The 20,715-nt window shown below is 36.5% G+C and overlaps 1 protein-coding gene across 6 annotated transcripts in view; it reads left to right on the plus strand.

Moving 5' to 3' along the window:
• Positions 1-20,715, plus strand: part of DOCK4 (dedicator of cytokinesis 4) — a 260,824-nt gene that overhangs the window by 81,999 nt on the left and 158,110 nt on the right. For all 6 annotated transcript variants that reach the window (XM_054817043.1, XM_054817070.1, XM_054817078.1 and 3 more), the window contains exons 2-6: positions 9,512-9,595; positions 10,583-10,623; positions 12,922-12,977; positions 14,923-15,019; positions 19,289-19,437. In XM_054817043.1, coding sequence (XP_054673018.1) covers positions 9,512-9,595; positions 10,583-10,623; positions 12,922-12,977; positions 14,923-15,019; positions 19,289-19,437 — 427 coding nt within the window. The remainder of the gene's footprint in view (positions 1-9,511; positions 9,596-10,582; positions 10,624-12,921; positions 12,978-14,922; positions 15,020-19,288; positions 19,438-20,715) is intronic.

Here is a 20,715-nt window from a genome sequence, read left to right on the forward strand (position 1 = left end):
TAGAGAGAATGTTGCAGGTAGGTTAAAGGCAAAATAAACAGAAATTTTAGTGGTAAAGTGAAAATACTTACATTTATAATGAAATTTATAATGTCAGAGAAATACAGATTACCAGGAGGGCAAAACTCATCTGAAATATAATGATACCAGACAAGCTGAAAAGTAATGGCATTGAAAATTGCAGCATGTGTTGATTTTTTGTGGGGGTTTTTTGTGTGTGTGTGAGTGCCATTGGTTTTACAGTGATGGTTTTTTATTGTCTTCCACCGATGGCAGGTCAAGTACAGAGTTAAACCCTGCTTTTCCAAAGGAAATAGAAGAAAACTGGACAGTTTTTCATCTGTAAGGCCATTTGATGGACCTGTCTGTTATAAAAAAATTTATTGTGGAAGATGGGTGTGCTCTGTCTTTTTTGTATTAGTGAATAAAACTTATGCTCTGTTTTTCTTGGCTTCCCTGAATGCTATTTATTACTTGAATGGGAGTAAACAGTGAAATATTAAGAAGAAACCAGTCTCGTTTGCCAGACTCTTTGATACCAAACACATGGAGTTTCTCAGCTACTGTACTCTTGTCTAACTGTTCCCCTTGGGTGGCTCTGATAGTTGGTGAAGAGTAATGCTGCAGCTGGCACAGCGCTCTGGTTTTCTTTACAGGTCACAAGGCTACAGCTCTGCTGAGCCTGGGTTTGCACGGTACTACTTGCAGTTTGTTAAAGGCTGTGAAATTATGTCCCCCAAGTTCAGAGCAGCGCGTTGTGTTACAATGCTTTTGGGGAGAAAAGAGGAGAATGGGAAAATGTGTGGTCACTAGACTTTGGACCATACCCAGCATTCTTGCATTAAGACAGCATGAAATTGTAAGGACGTACTCAGCTGTTCAAGGCCTACATTAAAATAATCGTCTTCATATTATTTTGAAAAAAGTTCAGTGTTTTCTGGGAGATATCTCCTGTGTCTATAATTATGTGAGGCATTTAATTTTCCCGTTCAATTTCTGCTGGCTTTGTAGGGCTATGACAGGTAGCCAGCAAACCTTCTGGCTTGTACAAAAGTATCACAATGGATCTGGATTTGAAATCATGTAGAACTTTGTCTCTCAAGTTTAATTTTTTGGAGGTTTTGGTCAGCACCACCTCATGCTTTAATGAGGTCCAAAATGCACTGAAGAGTTGTCATGAGATCTGATATCTGCGATCACAGAGCTTTGTTGGATTCCATGGACCTCAGATGATGCACTTGTGCTGTGAATACATTAACCTCCCTTCTTTACCTACCTGGCACTTGCAGGAAGTTACAAAAAAACCCCCAATGGTTTATTTGATTTTAATCAGAAACTTTGGTTTCTCAATCCCAAAGGCTATGAACAAAACGTGAAGACTTTTCCAAGTTAAATAGCAATAACTCTTTTCCTTGATGATGCTATTAAAAATTAAGATAATTACCCAACAAAGTTTTAAAATGCTTAGAACTTTGGAAATAGTCTTAAAAGTCATAGTGAATAATTTTTAACTAAAAAAAAAGTTGTTCTCATAGATACTGTCATCTTAATGTAATCTACTTTTTTCCACTTACTCCTTCCTACTAGCTGGATTTTTAAGCGGTTGCTGTTTCCAAGTGATGAAGGAAAATGATACTTAATCCACACTTACTGTTTGTGGCAGTCTTAGTGTATCGATACTGCAGCTGTAGCTCTACAGCAGAGAATTGTGAGACCAGCTGATTCCTTTATTATAATTCGATTGAATGCATGATATCTATACCTGCTTGTACTGGTTCCAACTTGCCTTCTACCATGATGCATCTGACAGATTTGACTTTGACATTCCTTCTCTGTAGAGAAGGAAACTCCTGAGAAAATTCACAGGTAGGAGCTGTATCATCTATTCATAGACTCTAAGGGGTACTAGGTTTTCTAGACTTGTAAAGAACTGTTTGTTTTACTTTATTTTTACTTTTAAATTCCTGGTTCCAGAACTAATGCAAATCAAGAAATTACTCTTAGCAGGGACAAGATTTAGACATAACAAGATGCAGCAGGAGTTTAAGAAATACAAAGGGCATAACTTGTTATTTGATAGAAGAAAAATGGTTAATGAAATCTCATAACTGCAAGGACAGGGATGCTGGTGGTACATGCTGGATTATTCCAGTTTTGGTGTTCTAGATTGGCAACCATTCTCAACAGAAAATAGGTGCCATCACTTGTTACTTATAGTGTTCTTTTCTAAGATATAGTGCCTAATAGTTAGGGCTCCCAAAGGAAAGAGTTAGCAAAAATGTTTGCAGGTATTGGGAGAACTGATCAGGCTATTATCAAAGAGATGATGAGGTTCCTACTGTAGCTGAGATGCAGGATGAGGAGAGCTTGACAAATGTTCAGAGAGTCATGCTAAACTGATTATGTCAGAATTGCCCTATGGTTTTTGACAGCATTGTAATCAGGGATTTGAAAGCGATTACTGTGCTGAATTCAAATGCTGAAAGCAGTGCAGGAGGGAATATGGTCTGTGCAGCTCTGCGTCCTTTGTTTCAGACTTGGCATCTGCCTTGTCTTTATAGGTAACCAGTGCTATCAGCAGGAGGAATTCCAGATGTTTTGGTTTTGAGACAAGTGAAGAACACTTATATATAAGTATTCTACTTTATATAGTATTTTCAAAGCTTGGACATTGATACGAACTTTTTTGATGATTTTTGATGTGCCTTCAGGTATCTTCATTGATGTTCAATAAATGTTCTTATTAGGAAAATTCCACACAAGCATTCATCTCTTAAGAACAATTGACTACTGTGCTTGAGCAGCACTTGATGTTCAAAAGCCACACGTGGCTCAGGAGTCCTGGACTCTCATATCTGAGCTATGTGTTTGATCTTTTTAATTGTGGTGTACATGTACAGGCAAGAGAACTCGCATTCTTTCATTTCAATATAAATTTGAGAGTGTTTATCCTCAGTAATCTGCAAGAGATTTAAGGATCGCTTCTGTTATTGAAACTAACATTCATATGTGTTTATTGAAAGGAGATTAGATTGATTCCCCCCTCATCCCCTCTCTGCTTTTCTGTCGCTGTCTTCATTAGCTTGTTTTTGGTTTGCAGCAAGCCTCCTAGGGTATCTGTAGGCAGCACAATGCATTACTGAACAGATGCCCGAATTAACTCGTGTATTAGAAGCCTGAGTGTGTAGCTATGCTATCGTGTCACTCCATCCAGATCAATTCATATGTAGGCAAAGCTCAGTGCATGTGATGGCCCTTTACAGTAAGCTTTGGCCATTCTGCATTAGCAAAGTTGTATGCCTCTCTGTTTATGCTTTAAAAAATTCTGCCTATTTAGAAATCTGAAAAGGTTCTTCAGCTGCTTTTGAGGAGAAAAAGCTTTGTCCTGGAAAATTTGTGGCTGAAGTGCAGAGAGGACGACAAGAGATTGCTTGTTCAAATGTTCCCACAAGAACAAGGGGACATGAAATGAAATTTTAAGTGGCACTGTGAAACAAAAGGAAGACTTTTTTTCTTTCCATGAAGCATATTTGAACTGGAAAGCTTACTGAGAGTTTATGGACACTGACATTATGATGCATGTAAAGCCTGGTTAGGCAAATTCATAGAAGAAAAATCCATCAATGGTTCTTGAATACAGAAATACCATGTCTGGCTTAGGAGATCCCTGTGCCACAAAATACTGACAGCTGTGCTGTTGGATGCTTGCATTGATCCACTGGTTAGTAGCTTCAAACATGAGTTTACAAACAGTATCCTGGGTAAAGTCAGTTGGTCTGATTTTTTTTTAATGGCTGTCCTGATGATGTGCTTGCTCTCTCTAATGTTGCATTTTCTGCAGCAGCTTATAGTGCCAGATGTCTGTTGTATTTGCTATCTAAAAGTACATATCAAAGGGTAGTTTTTTACATTTCTGTAATGAAGGCCACTGAATCAGAGCCTTCCTCAAAAGTAATATATACACATCATTACTCATCAGCTAAAAAACTGCATAAAACAAAGCTCAGTTTTCCATCATAAAGTGCAACAATAAATGATTGTTTTAACTAACATAATAGATTTATAATGTTACAAGCTTCCTGACTTCATTTTTGCAGCTTTTTTGATTATTTTTTCAACTGTTGACTAGAAAAAGAAACCTCTTGAAATGGTTGTACCTGAAAATCTCAATCTGGTGAAAGAATGGCACTAAATCCAGAATAAAAACTTTAAAAGCTTTTGCCACCGAGAGGACCCGATTTCAATTACAGCAGATAATATCTGGCATCAATAATAATAATAATAATCAATAATACCTTCTGGTCATCTGTTAGGAGGAAAGGAACAACAATGTCTGCCTCATTAGTTCTTAGGTGCAGATCTCCAGTTATTTCAGGCATAAAAATTCTAAGAATATACCCCCAAGCAAAACTTTGAAGTGGGCCACCCCCCCCTTTTACCAGCTAATCAATTCCTTTTCTATCAGAACATCATGCTCCCCATCAAAACCAGTCCCTCTGACACAGAGTTCCCAATCTGGTATTTTCCAGTGTGTTTTTACCACATTTCTGTTTGTTTCGTATGCTACCTCTGACAGTTGGGGCATCATGACTCCAGCATTTAGCACGTGCAGTATGGCCAAGTAATTATTAAAGTAATTTATATTTCTTACTCCACATCCTTTCTCCCTTCCTCTTTCTTCAGTTGAAGGACTGCTTTTTATTATGTGAAGCCCGAGTCTGCTATTGTGGTACAAATGCTCATTTTTGAGGTATTAGTAGTTGCTGTAGATATTGCTTCTACTGCTATTGATTCCTTTATATGTGGGAGTGTATGTCCTGCTACTTAGCCAGGAACTGCAGTGTACTGCATGTCTCCTTTCATAGTGTTGAGCTTAATTTTAACTTGTGACGGGGGGCATCTTGAGCATCATGGCACATTGCACCCTTTGTGGAGAGACATTTTCATCTTTGAAACAAAGTCACGCCGGCTGTGAAACCCAGCATGCTCTTGGTGTCTCTCAAATGCGTCTTTATAATGGTAACTCACGTTTAAGATTTGAATGCACTAGTTGCAAGTAGAAAAAGAATCTTCTTTTATTTTTTAGAACAGCAATGCTATCTGTTCTCTAGATCAGCAGAAAGTGACTTCCTGCACCAAAAAAAATTAGTTTAGGCTTTAATTAAGACCTTGGGCTTGGATTGATCTTTTTATAGACTAGGTGCTTACATATGTAAACCTGTCCAACAGTGAGTACAGACAGGCAGTGATTTGGTTGAGAGCAGAAAGATGAAGTTTCTTTTGAGAAGTTGAATGTAAGAGCTCCATCAGGTTATTCCTTCTTTCCTCTTTTTTGTAATTGTAGTGGTGGTCTGATGTGAAGGTAAGGATTGGAAACCTCTTTCCAATTATTCACACGTGTCCTTGTAGTGAAAAACTTTGTGAAACACACAAAGTATGTTTTGTAAGGTCTTATGTCACATTCTTAATTGAACTGACTCTGTTCTATTGAAATGTAGAAGAAGAATATTAAGAAGATATTAGCATGTATGATTAATTTTAGCAGTTGATCACAGGCAGGTAACTTAATTGGTTATCTCATAAAGGCACTTCTCTTTCTGATTATCGCTCTATAGTTCTCATGGAAATGGGTTATTTCATAACTTGGGATTGACTGCACCTGTGATACTCTAAAAAATTTTAAGCTTGGCATTAAGCCCGAAGCTGCTTTAATATTGCATGTTACTGTAGTTCTCACCATATGATTTCACCTTCTGTATAGATTAGGTTTTTGCATCCTGTCTTGTTGTCTTGCTTTCTTATCCTCTGAGTACCCTTTGGCAGCAAGAAAATATTAATAATGCCAGCCAGCTGTTGTATTTGAACTCAGTTTCTAAAAGACTTCTGAGAATATATCCTTCTACAAACTTTTATTGTGGAGTTCCACACCTCTCCCATGGCTGAGAGGTGATTGAAAAGGGCATCAATTATTATGTTTGTGCTTGAAATACAAACAGGACATTTATATGAACTTCAGGTACTACAATGACAAAAAAAAAAATGTATCCAGATGTAAGTGCTTTTGATACTTAGCTTCCTGGGGACGTGCGACTCTGCAAAGACTGCAGATATTCGTAGGTGAGCTATATTCAGAGTGCATTTCTCATTTCCTGTCCGTCCTCCTGTTGTAAGGTCTCTGTGATCCAGTTGCAGTAGAAGTGAGGGAAGGTGATAACCACACCGACTACTGCTATTGTAAGACTGAAACTGGTACATGTTTGATGCGTGTGACTTGGTGAATGCTGTATATATAAAAAGTCCAGTTCTGTGAGTATGATAAATGTGTACTGCTCTCAAGTTAGGTCGAGAACACCTTAAGCCATGGTCATGGCAGAATGATTAATTATGTACTTACAACTAGGAGAAAGAATTAAGGAGTATCTGCAAAGTGTTGCAAACAACGTGGTCATTGGAGGAAAGGGCAAGAGGTTTAGTATATCAAATTTATATCATGCCTTGGTTAAGAACCCTGTGTCTTAGCTGAACTGCTGAACCCTGGGATCTTCTCTGGTGGAACTGTAACTACCTCATTCCATGACTTAATCATTATCCTCCCTGTAGCCTGCTTATGCATATAGCCCACAGATGAACTAAAAAGACATGAATAGCCACCTTCTGACTTGGTCCCAATTCTGTAACGTGACTTGATTAGTAGAGAGTTAGCCAAGGAAACATTTGTGTGTTAAGTTTCTGTGGATTCCTGTGCTCTGCGTTAAATTCTCTGCTACTCTACAAAGCGCTTTCTTTTCTTTTGAGCAGCATTGCTAAAGACCGCAAGCTGCCTATTTTGAGCCTGACCTCACTCCAAGACCTCTGCAAGAATCCAGCTAGATAGAGTTTTGCGAGTGGATCAGGTGAATGTGCTGCCTGGCTCAATGGTACAGGCGATGCCCTCCTTTCTTTCTTTCTTATTCTGGTACTCTGCAGGCTATCCTTCTAGAAGATATATCAAGGTATAATTTTTTTTTCTTCCATACGTGCTCTAAAATGAATTCTAGCTATTTTCTACACTGTGTCAGATTTCAATCTTTTTTTGTCCTAAAGTTTTTGGGTTTTTTTAAACTTCTCTTTAAAAAAAAAATCCCAACCTTTAACAGATCTAGTAACTAAGTAATAAAAACTGTATGTCACAGCAAAGTCATATCATAACAATGTGACAGGATATATTGGCTCTTAAGGAGAAAATTACTGTCATTCTCTTTATCGCATAGAGTGTAAAAATAAAACTTCACAAGTGTAATGACACACAAGGGTTTGGTTTTGTTTTGCATGCTAGTTCTGTTAATTCTTTATTTTTTTTAGTGGCTGTATGTATGTGCTATTTTGGCAGGCTTCAAAATTCACTTTTGTTTCTTGCAAGCTAGAAAGGTGACCAAAATGATATCTGTCCTTCCAGTGCTACAGAGGAATTGAGATACACATTGTATTGATATTCCAGAGGGAGGCTGGCTTTTATTTTAATCTCTTCATAGTTAATAAGCTGTTTTCATTTTTAGATCTTTGTATAGGAATTAATTGAAAAATTTTCTTTTTTCAACTCTTAGGCAAACTTTTTCAATGTAAAGATGCTGTCTTGCAACTAACCCCCTTTAAAAATTGTGTAGTTGATCATGATGGGGGAACCAAAGTAGCCCTTTTTATTTCAGTGTGCTTATCTCAGGGTATTTTATTCCTGTGTAAATACCTTGGAGAGTAGGAGCACCAAAATGAATAGAGATTGATTGAATACACATGCCTTGCGGGGGTGGGGGGGGTGGGGGGAAGGCTCAGTGCTACAAATACTGGTCGCATGTTATTTATCAAACTCTTAGGGACTGACCAGGCACACAATCTCACAGGCTTTTTTCAAAGGGATAGATAAAGACTGTGGGTTATGCACAGTGATGATTTAGAGATGATTGAAGTGAGGGTTGAATTCAGTGAGTTTTGAAGCCTTCAGCTTCTGAAGAAAGATTTGACAAAAATGTACTTCTGGTACATTTTTGTGCATGCCATGCTCCTATAGTATAAACCATATCCTGTTGGTTTACTCTTAAAAACAGGAACTTTCTGGCAAAGATTCACAAATGGATTTTCAGTTTTCCTGGCTGCTGACAGCTAATCTCTCCTGCTGCCTTTGATGAACAATGTGACAAGCACAGGCGGCGGATGATGGGTTAGATTGTGTTTGAGCGTAGTTTCTGCCTGTGGCTGGGGAGACCTCCGACAGCAGGCGAGAGCTGCCAAAATGGATTTTTGTGACTTAAAATCTTGCAGGTTCTTTGGAAGAGTAGTTACTTTGTATGTGTATCTGTACCCGTGGGGTTTCCTTTTGGCTTTTATGTGTGAAGATTTGTTTTCATGCCTCTGAGTCGGTGGGTTTTTTTACTTTGCTGTGAGATTTGGGGTTTCCTATCTAGATGGATAGAAGTTTGATAGCAGCAAGACTGCTGTTAGGCCACTTAAGTAATGTTGTGCATCGTGCCCTGCTGATACTGGTAGAAGGCCGTTTTCCTCTTCAACTTCAAAATTAAGCTCCAAAAGAATATTACAATACAGAGAATCAAAATCATTATTGCTGGGTTTCATGGCCTGAATTAAGCAATATTTTAATTCAGACTTTCAAATACAGTAAGCACAGGGTTGAATAGCTGAATTGCTCTCTACATTGTTAATGGATTTTTAGCATTTATAGGAATGAGCATTTTGAGTGGCTTTTGAGTATTATATATTGATTCTGAGTGGAAAAAAAATAGCTGGCTATTTTTTTTTAGCACTAACAGTATAAGAGTTAACATTTGACTGTTGTAAGTGTTTGGGAACATCACTGCTCTGGTGGACGTTTTGTTTCTGAGGCATGTTTTCATCTCCAGCAAGGGAAGCCCATTTCTGTAGCTCTCATCCCAGCCTGAGCTCCTGACCTGACCAGGGGCTTCCCTGGCTCCGGGGAGGCCGGAGGGGAGGCTGTGCACTTAGTGTATTTTACTGAACAGCACGCTTTACTGGTTTCCAAGCCCTAACCATTTCCTCACATTTGGGATTACATGGAGTGTTGGATTTATAGCAACCATTAAGTGAATGTGAAAGAAGGTTTTGCTTTTGTGGTGTGTGGGTGGTATAGATGGCAACAAAAATATTAGCACTGCCAGCTTGCAGAATTCTGAGGTCTGATATGTGTTAGTGTGAACATTTGGAATAAAACAGTTTCTGTCCTTTGAGGTAGTTGTGGTTTAGCTAACAGTGTTCTCCAGTACAAGCTTTCCATTCATGTATAGTAGGTCTGTAAGTGTTTCAGGTTTTTTCCAAGTCCTGTATTTTGAAGTTTCTGCTTGTAAAAGTGGCTTAACCTCTGATTCTTTCTACAGTTTATTAAAATTCAGTAAGCCTATTTGTTCTAACACTTCCCCATTAATGTACTATTTTTGTTATCAAGAGGAATAATAATTTATGTTTTAATGTTGTAAATAATCGAAACTTTTATTATCTTTTTCAGTAATAGCTGGTTTTCGAGGGACAGTCCCACATGGCCTGTCACTGGAGATTGGAGACACCGTTCAAATATTAGAGAAATGTGATGGTGAGTTCACATGTTGGAATTCCAGTGATAATGCTTTGTATGCTGTTGATTTGAACCCAGTTACTATTAATTTATTTTTGTAAATAACACATTTTTGAAGTCAATAAATACATTCTGGCCTCTCCATTTTTTTCACAATTCCAATGAGCTCTAATCCCTATAATAATTAATTTGCAGTTCATTCTTTTTATTTAATCTCCCTACTTAATAAACATTCATAGAGGATAACAGTTAAAACAGCAAGGAGTTCTCATTGTGATTCTTCTACCTTTATTGGTATTTCAAGGGACACCTGGGTGCCATTAAGACCCTTTCAAATGAATTCCAAGTCATAAGTTTAAATCTTAAAGCAGTGTAAAAATCTCTTCTGCCTCTGTTCTGGGGTAGAGAATACTAATATGATTTTAGCAAATGCCCATTACTAGTGTAAGAGAAATAAAGTTGCTTTTTTTTCCACAATCTGCCTCCTTAATACATTACCTAAGGCTTGTCTGTCTGATTTTTTTTTATCATTTAGGATTATATTGGTATTTTTTGGTTTTGGATCAGGATTATATACTGTTAACCTTGTAAGAAATTTTCTTTCAGAAGGCATAGGATCTGTTCTTTTGAATCATGTATATTATGAATTTTGTATAGTAATGTGGTTGGTATATTTAGAACATGAAGTCCAAAACAGATTTGTAAGTGTCTACAGTGAATAGGAAACAATTTCCCTTTTGTCTGGTGTGGTATCTAGTTACATTGTTAGAAACATTTGGTGATACAGAGTTAAAGAGTAATTCCTGAAATTGTGTGAATTAAGTCATCCAAATATGAGCTGGTTTAACCAAAATACCTTTATTTGTATGGAAAGTCTTTTAAATGAGTGCAGCCTGACAGTACTGTGTAATCGTCGTATCTGTCCAAAAGGGAAAGATGAAATCTGTTTTATGTATGGAAATGATTTACATACTTTAAAAAGCAAAATATTTTTTTTCTTCACAGGATGGTACAGAGGATTTGCCTTAAAAAACCCCAATGTTAAGGTAAAGGTCAATCGCAGTTTTGCATTCTTTGGCAAAAATGTATATTTACTTTTTAAAAGTTTGTAGTCTCCATGTAAGTATATGACATTTACTCTAAAAGAAAACTAGAGCTTAGTGTTAAGTATATTACTGATATTGCTTGAATTAGATTTGGACGTGGATTACACTTCTGAAATGCTCCTATGCATTAGGATGATACACTTCACAAATCTGGGGCTCTGGTGAATTTTATTTCTGATTTTTAGATTGTGAACTCAGAGGAAGCTAAGTTGAAGGGAAGAGTCTACTGAGAATACAAATTGTAATTGTGTTGGAAAAGTTAGTTAGACTCTGCCTATTTTTCTTGATGTTATGAATTAATTTAGAGCAGCCAGTGGAGACAGCTAGTTTGTGAGTCACATGCAGAGTATCAATTGAATAAAGACATGTATTGTCATGTAAAATATATGGTTGGTTTTATTTTTCTTTGATGTGTAGTCTTTGATTTTTCCATAGTGGTGTAGCTGATAGTATTCCAAACCAGATTTCACTGACTTTTTTCTACATTCAGACGTGATACTATGAAATTCGTATTTCAGTGTTTGTTCGTGTTGAATATGTTTAAGCTTTACCTATCTTGTTTATCTTTCCGTTTTCTTGATCTTTTCTGTTGACTTACCTCTGTGACTGAAAGATTTTGTTTTTCATATGGGAAATCATTTCAGGATTTCCTTTTTTTTTCTTCCTCAACACAGTACTAGAGTTTTTAGCCTTATTAAATCCATTGAAGAGAGATCTTAAATCATGTGTTGCTCCTTTAACCCACATTGTAAGCTTCACTGTTTTTTTTCTCTCTTCATTTCCAAGCCTTTTCAGCTGCTAAATAGGGCACATATACTTTATTTAATTTCAAAAGTTTCTAGGGGCTCATATTAGAAGTCATTGGCCTGTTGTGTCTAGGCCTGCAGTCTCTGCTCACATAAATTTCCATTGCTTTATATGGAAGGTCAATGTGAACAATAAATTTAGCCACGGAGTCTAATCTGATGTTTACTACTTTGACCTCATTGACATATATTGCAATTTGATTTACAAGACATGAGCCGTTGGGATTTGTTATTGCATCTTCTGTGTCTTTTGCTGGAATTCTCACCACATGCTTGCTGTCAGTCTTGCTTTGTGGTCTGTCAAATGTGTTGCTAGAAGTTATGAATAGGTTTTCTAAACATGACTTGATGTGTGAAGAAATGAGATATATATTTTCTGCCTTCCTAGTGTGAATGCAAACAGTTTCCTGAATTGGATTTTTGAAGGGAGTGTCTCCGAAAGTAAAATAATAAGACCACCTTGTAAACTCCACTTCTTGTTGCTATTGCTCTGTCAAGATTCTTCCCTTGTTACTCTGCCAGCTTTGACACTCAAAGAAATTACCTGTGGCAGCTGGCCTGCAGTAAGCATGCGTATGCAGCCATCCCGTTTTCTGGCACATCGTTACCAGTGCAAGGCTGTACATCTTACTGTCCTTGGGAGATGCTCTCCTGAACTGCTTTACATTATGGAGGAGTAGGAACATTTACAAGGGCAGTTGCCGCTACGTAGTAGATGCGTTTTTGTCGAAGGTCTAACGTCTGTGTTGAAAGAAAATGGGGCACCATCATCAAAGGAAGGCTGTATGCAGCTGTGCTTATAAAGAGAACATATATGTTTTTTCCCCTCACTGCATTATGTAACGAGCTGTAGCGTATTACATTTCCAGCCAGAAACTTGAAGCACAGTTGCTTCATTTTGCTTATTGTTCTGAGTTATGAAGGTTAGTGTGCTGGAAGAGCAGCAGTATGACTGTTTGCAGCAGTGCTGTCCGTTCAAAAGAACAGTGGAGAGCTCTTAAATAAACTTAACTTTATCTTTATTGAAATTTAACTTTATTGTGCTTTACATTGAAAATCCCTATCTGAAGATACTGTTTTTAAGTCGGTAAGATGTTACTCCTACAGTTGGTCTGTTTCTTGTCAAGGTGGGAACAATTAATAGAAACATCTAGGATAAGTGAGTTCTCAAGCGATCTTCTACATGTTCTATGTGTGCTTATCTTCTAATTTTCTGAAGTATTGAAGGATTTAAACCCTACTGAATATAGCATTATATTTTCCATTAGGTCTATACTAAGTATATATTGCATTATTTTTTGTGCATGTTTCTGGTAATTACTTGGAGGACTGTTAATCTAGCATGCATTAGCATATTAAATAGTACTAAATAGTACTCCCTACTCATGTAAGGGGAGTGTTTTGGTTTTACCTAAACTATTTTATTTTTCAGGGCATATTTCCATCCAACTACATTCACTTGAAAAATGCGTGTGTTAAGAATAAAGGGTAAGTTAAATGTTCTGGATTCAAATATTTAAACATGGTCAGTTACTTGTACCAAAGATCTTTTGCTTTTAAGGTGAAGTGGTGATTTCGTTACGTTATAATATCTTAACTTCAGCTTACTGCCACAGGACTTGAAATGGTTGTCCTTAGCTAACCTGATACTCCTGCATGGTCATATAATTGGAGTGACGTATTCTGAAAAGATATGGAGCACAACTGGACTATCAGTCTGTATTGTCTAGAGGAAAGAGAAAATGATTGCATGTTGTCGCTTCCTGTTCGTAAGCTTGGCTTGAAAAAGGTATTGCCTTAATTAGAAGAAGTTATTCTGTACAAAAGCTGACTATTAACCTGCTGTTTAAAATTAGTTGTTTTCTTTGAGGACAGCAGCTGTATCACGGCAGACAGCTGGCATTTTACAGAAAAAAACGTAAAATACTGTATCGGTTCAATGGCAAAAGATCTTGCTAAAACTGTAAATGAATAGAGATGTTTTTGCCTTTACTTCTTTTCTTCAGGTGATGAAGAGCCAATATTTATTTTTGACAATAACATCTCTTAATTTTTAGAAGAGTTAATAAAAACCAGAACAATTGGTTAAAATTAATTTAAAAATTTTATTTTGGAACTCAAATGTTCTGACTGAAAGAAACACTGATTTTTTTTTTATGTAATACTTACCTTGACAGTATGACTTTTTAAAAGAAAAAAAATTGTCAGTGATCTTAGATCAACACCATTTTTTCCGAAAATTTAGTTATTTTGGGAGCGTTCACATTGTATCGTTTATTTAGATTTATTAATAGAGAACTGGTACATAACAGTTTGAAAACTGTTTAGGTAAAGACATTTCTCATCATAATAGATGGATGCCTAAACATCAGGTGTAGGTGACCTTTATTCTGGGAGCATGAATGAGTAGAAGGTCCATGATTCATAATAGGCAAAAATAATCATAAAGACTGTACTCATAATAAAAAAAGTCTCATTCCCACAGGTGAAAGTGACTCCACATTACTGTTAAGCACTGTTTGCTACGGAGATCAAGCCACACGTGGTTTGTCATGCTCTAGGATCGTCTCTCCTTTAAAAGTGATTGTAGATAAAACAGAGGTTCAATAAAATAAAATTGTTGAAAACCATCACAATAAAACAAAGATTAAAGATGGAATAATTTTTGTTAGCAGACACCAGGACAGTACTTGCAGGGAGTTCAATCTTTGTTGCCCTTGTTTTCTTCGTCAGTCTGTGTTTCCCATTCAGGCCATGTGCCCTCCAGCGCAACATGGCCAGAGGCTGTCACATAGTTATGTTAACTTGATAAGAGAGAAATGATACGAGAAAAGTAATCCAGGCACGAATGCACACCTTTGAAACGTACTGCGTGTGAGAACAAAGCGGTGGTGATGATGGTGTGTAAAGTGAGGGTGTGTGGGAGAGTTTGGTCTTGACCAAGCCAACCCAGCTTTTTCTTGGCCAGCATCAAATAAGCAAGGACTTACTTGCACCGTACTATTTTCTTTTTGAGTTTTTATATCCTCTTTCAGTTGAAGGAATGGAATTTTCTGTCTTATTTCTATAAACAGAGATGTAAGAGTGGGAACAATCACTGGTTTGGAGTCTAAGCTAAAGCGGCAGGATCCCTTTGGAAACTGTGGGAATTACTCTGCTGTGAAAGTAGTTTTTGACGTGCTTATCTCATAGTAAAAACACTCACCTTGACATCTCTAGGACCAAGATTTTCCATGGGGGTTAAATTATTTTCACACAAGACTTTTCTATGGGCATTAAATGAAATACACAAATAAAAAGTGTCACGGGGTGAAGGAGCGCCCGTGTAGGTTGATAGACAGACATCACTATTAACAGGAGGGTCTTTATATTCGTAACTGTAATGGCATTTAGAATGCTTGTGTAATATCATGTGTTCTTCTGCATGTTACAGACAATTTGAAATGGTTATTCCAACAGAAGATTCTGTTATTACAGAAATGACATCAACTTTAAGAGACTGGGGAACGATGTGGAAACAACTTTATGTGGCAAGTACCCTGAATAATATTGCTTTGATTTCATGCCAACTCAGAAGGTGCACTGTTGTTTAGATCCTCTAGTTTAGTTTGAGCATATATTTCAGGAAAAAAAATATAATTAGTTTTGTTTTTAACTAATTGTGGACTAAATACATCTCTTAATTTATTCCAATCATTGACTACTACTGTTCCTAAACTTGAGCCAACTTAGTGAGTCTTGTTAAGCTTCATCCTGTAGCTGTTGGATCTAAGGATTCCTTTATCTGCCAAACTGAAGTGTTGGAAATAAGTGTAACAAACAATATTGGTCTTTTATTGTAATATAGAAATACAGTATGTTATTGAAAATCTCTCAGCCGATTGATTTGATTTATACTAATTTTCTCATATATTTTTATTTCCTGTCACATCCACACACAAGCGCTGAGATGAGTCCGTGTTATTTGACCAGGATCTCTTGAATGTGAGACAGAGATCAAGGGATGCCAGCTGTTGAGCCCTCATTGCTGAGGGAGGCTGGGGGTGGTTCTTGATTAGCAATAGTGAACTGATTTTTGGATTTACTTACCCCATGTTACAGAATTGGATTCTGTTTAATAAACTTCTTCCTTATCTCACCACCTCTTAAGTTTTAAGTAAAAGTCTCATGTTTCGCAGTTCTCTTGTTTTCCTTATCTGGATATTTTGTGGCTCTGGTCTTTTTTTCCCTCTCCCTGCCATCTTCAGATCAATTGGTTTCTCTCCTTGTTTGAATGAAATTGCACTTACGGTGTTCTGTGGTTATTAGTGCCTACCTTTCCTTGTTCTCTCACTTCTTCTTGTACTTATGTATACATTTTCATATTTCATTCATAACAGTCTTAGTAATTCTATTATAACTCCCTGTAGAATGCTCCTCTATGATATTGTTCTGCTTTAATAGATACTTACACAGTCTTAGCTTTCTGTTTAACTGTATTAGTAGATTCATCTTCTCATGTTTCACTTTAAATCCTGCTTTTTAGCCTTAACCATTCCTGTTTTCTGAATCCATGTTGTATTTTCTGTTGCATTTCTGGACTAAGAACTGGATATAGCGTTCCAGTAGCAGTTGTATGAGCACCAAACACAAAGTAGCAATAAGCAAGTATTCTTTCTTTCTCAAAGAACACCCATGGTGTGTGTTATTTCTAGAATTTCCATTTTTCACTCCATCGCTCTATTGTGCTCACTCTAAATGTGGCCTTTCCATTTCTGTAATTACCTCCCTTAAAAATTTCGGCTGAAACAAAGGTTATATCAATAAAAATGTTTATTCATTTTTTTTTTTAAATTAAGGTAGGCAAACTTTTTTTTGCATAGAGAAAACTCTTCTAAGCTCAGCCACCTGATGGTTTTCTATTTATAGTCCTATTTTGAGTCACCAGCCATTTAAGGAGCTCTTACTCCTTTATATAAATCATACAGATGTGGGATTATTCTACTTCATTTATTTAAATATTGTACAGTATCACTGGGATCTTGGATACAAGCTCTCTAGACTGTTTTTCACTCCCATGTCTCCTATGAACCTGCTGCAGTCTTCCATTCTTTTGAGAGGTTTCAGACCAGTGACTTACTTTTTCACTGTAAATCTTGCCATTTCCTCCTTTTAATTAGCTATTACTATAGGTAGAAATTGTTTTGTTTCGGTGTACTTACAACACACAGAAAGAAAGCTGTTCAATATCTCTCTTTACTCTGACTGAAATTCAGCCTTTGACCATTCTGTATCTCTTAACACTTTTTTTTTGCACATCATAACCTAAGACATAATCATTGCTATAATTTCCTTTTTTCCATTCTTACTTCTGTTTCCTCTGTTAACTGAATTTTTTTTTAACTTTCTCTTGATTGTAGAGTTGTGTCTTTAAAGGTTTAACTAAAATATTTTAGTTTTAAATCGTGATTTGCATCATGATTGTCTTCTGTTTTTAACATTTGACCTTCTAATCTACTCCATTACAAACAAACCTTGGTTTGGACTTGACAGCATGTGTACGCATCAAACGTAATCAAGACCTCTTTGCTTGCATCTACATTGTCTCCAACCCCTCATCTTAACTCATTGCTGAGTTGATAATTATGACTTAAATCGTGAGAAAGTTAGCTACATTCTGCTGATAGAGGGGCTGCTTCTGCTACATACGAAACAGCAATGGGTGGTGCCAATCGACCTCCTATAAGCCGGGATGGTACAGAAGTAGCCGGTCTGCTACCTTTTGGAGTCGATTGTAGGGATTGTGTTCAGAACTAGGTGACCTTTCTGAAACCTGCAATTGGAGCAGTTGCTGATTAGCTTAGCGAAAGCTTTTAACAAGAAGCTATAAAATCAAGTATTTCTTTCTGCTGGATTTGAAGTAATAGAGTATCACTGTAAACTTGACAGTGAAATTGTAATTAAGCAGTATGAACTGTTTCTTGAGAAACAAGGAACTGTTTCTTCAAAGCTTGTTTGGAATTTCTCTAGATTATAATGGGAAGTAGTTTTCTTGAATGTCTGAAGCATATCTAAGTGTGCTTGCTTCGTGTATATTAGCAAGAAAGTTAGTACAGTGACTTCTCCTGGAACAAAAGGAGCAAAAATATAATCTCTTAGTGCAGAAACCTAAATCTATAAAGCAATCACAGTTGCTTGCAGATCCCCTCAGCACTTTGAGATACAAGCAACTCATAGACAAATTCTAAAGCTTTGGAAAAGAAAGAATACCTGAAAATGTTATTTTGAGCTTAATAGTTTTGTTAAACATTAGCATGTTTCTTGTATTCACATGAATAATTAACTTCAGTAGAGCTTATAGATACCAATAAGCTTATAGAGCTTAGAGATACCGAAAACAAGGATGCACCTGAATTAGTGTTTGATTTGTTTTTCTGACTTCAGAAATGAAATCTTTATACACTGGTGTCTGATGGGAAACTGTGAAAACATACTGTCAGCCTAGTTCTCTGTAACATTCCTATAAAGTCTTTTTTGTCTCTTGCTCCTAATTTCAGGGCTATTTGTATGACATTATAAAGTTCACATATTCCTTTTATTCTTACTGAAGTTGTTTCTTTTTAGCAACTTTTTTCTTCACCACTGTTGTTATTGCGCATTCAAAATACACTGTTTTTTTTCTCCAGACAGAAAGCCAAGACAAATAATAAATTAATACCCATTTTAGTGAGCTTATGAAGTGAATGAATCTGAAATAAAAAGAGCAGATTTATCAAATGGCAGTTTGTCAGAGCCCTTGGAATATAAAAGTTACTGACAGAGAGTAATGCTTCTTATAAACTAATGAATTAATGAATTTTAGCTTTTCATAGCAGTTATGCAGCAGAAGTAGCTGAACTTTGTTTTTATGCCATTTGTTCATAGGAAGAAGGAAAAGGGAAATGGGCTTAAAGGGTTTTTTGGCAAGAATTAGCAGAACAAATCTGAATCGGAATGTTTTTTCAACTTTGTGATGCATCACTTAAATGGAAGTTGCAATAATTTCCTCAAGCTAAGGTTTCTCAGAAAAACTGTATCAAGTAAAACCACTTAGAATTGAAGAAGGAAGAGTTAAAAGAACTTCTGTTTGGGAGGAAACTCTTATGGGAAATTGTTTATGTCCTTAGCTGGTATATAATTAGAGTAGGAGGATGTGGTTTAAAAAGCAATCATATTCACATAATTTCTCCTACTTCAGTTAGATGAAGAACTGTCTGGACAAGATTCTGTCTATGTGATACTATTTATTTATAGTTAGACAGTAGTGTGTACAGTTATGTCCATGCAAGAAAAAGTTAAAAGAACATGAACATGCTGTGGTTCAGAGTTGGAATGCTAGGAGCTATTGCCTTCTCATCCCCTTATGAGTTCAAATAATATGGAATTTACGTGATCACATACTTGTTTTGGATGAGACAGCAGCACAGAATGAACATGCTCTTAGAATAAAATGGTGCTATGACATCAATCAATTTTTTTTGTTGAATTTTTGTCATATCTATCACATAAATTAGACTATTAACATGAGGCATAAGGAGTTGGAGTGAAATTTTGGAATGAGCGTGGTGCAAAGACAGGGTCTGTGGTAAGCTCTGAAATGATTTTATACGTGTGCACGCACCCCATGCATGCAGGTAAAATGGTCACTGTTCAATGGGGAGAAAAAAGACTAAGTAGGGGAATAATGAAGGAGTTTTCATGATTTCCCCACCGTATTTGGATTTATTGGTATTATCAGCTTGTACAGGTGATGTAGAGGCAATTATATCTTTATCTCACAGAGGAATGAGGGGGATCTCTTTCACCGACTGTGGCACATAATGAATGAAATCCTAGACCTGCGAAGGCAGGTCCTTGTTGGCCATCTCACCCATGATCGCATGAAGGATGTCAAGCGACACATCACTGCTCGTCTAGATTGGGGCAATGAGTGAGTAAATATAATAATAAATGAAAATCTAATTATAATTAGGCTTATTGTAGAATGTTGAAATAAGGAACACATTTCTGACAGGTGTTGCCTTTTTTAATGCACTTTCTCCTTCATTGTTTTTCTGTCCACTATGTTTTAACAGAAGAAGTGACTTGTCATTTTATTTTGCTTTTTTCTCTCGGTTAATTTTACATATCAGTGATACTGTCTACAAGAGAATTGCATTAGAATATCTGCAGCATCCTTTTACATCTTTTTAAAAGACACCTGGCCAGGTTCCTATGTGATGCAGTTAGCATAGCTCTCTTGTCTTAATTGAAACCATATTGGCTGACATTGCTTCCTTTTTGACTTGCCACACAATGCAGTTCCTGCTTGGGCATCTGTAACATATATCATGCTACTATGCTCTGCATCTTTTGTCTGAATAACTAATAAGAGCTAATGGAAATTGTATTTATTTTTTTTTTAAGTGAGAAAATATTAAAATACCTTTTGGCATTTGAGTGCTGTTTCCAAAGTCTCTTCTTTAGCCTATATTTATTCAGTTAAACTCTGACTAAATACAGCAATATTCAATAGTAGAATTAACTGAATTTCAGGGATTTCTGCAACTACTGCTATCTGAAAGCCTAAATACCTAACATAGTGGAAAAACTGTGATTAACTGTGTGTTATTAAATGTCTGCTTAGAATTTTGTGCTAACTGAATGGAACTGTGATGGCTTTTGAAGTGGCCAGTTCTTACTCTTTAAAAACATATTTTCAAAAATCTTTCTGATCTTTCAAGTTTCTCTAACTTCAGCATGACTGCCCCATATGTGTTCTTAATCTTTATTGCTTGCTGCTGTTCTGAAAATAAGTTTTATTCCTGTTGATTCAAGTTCATTTCATTATCTTGTGCAGTGAATACAGCCAAGCAGCTTTGATGCCATCCAGTCCAAATTAAAAATAAGCTGATGTTTTGGTATTTGGTAGATTTTATCTTCTCTTCTGCGGTTGTCATTCAAATTGACAATACTAGTGGGATTCACATTGTAGAATGTCCACAATAGCACAGAGGACAATATCCATTTTACGTTGTCCACAATGTGAAACAGATTTAAAAATTGTAGAAAAATGCATTCTATTAATGTTACAAAGTGAAGAAAGGGGAGGAATCATCCGTGAATGGTGAATACAGCCAAAATACATTAAAACAAACCCAAAGCAACTGTAGAGTGCCAATTAACATGTACATTGCTTCTTGGAATGTTTCTGTTAAATGTAAATAGA

Source organism: Grus americana, chromosome 1 (assembly GCF_028858705.1).
Source record: "Grus americana isolate bGruAme1 chromosome 1, bGruAme1.mat, whole genome shotgun sequence".
In the NCBI taxonomy this organism is placed as follows: Eukaryota; Metazoa; Chordata; class Aves; order Gruiformes; family Gruidae; genus Grus; species Grus americana.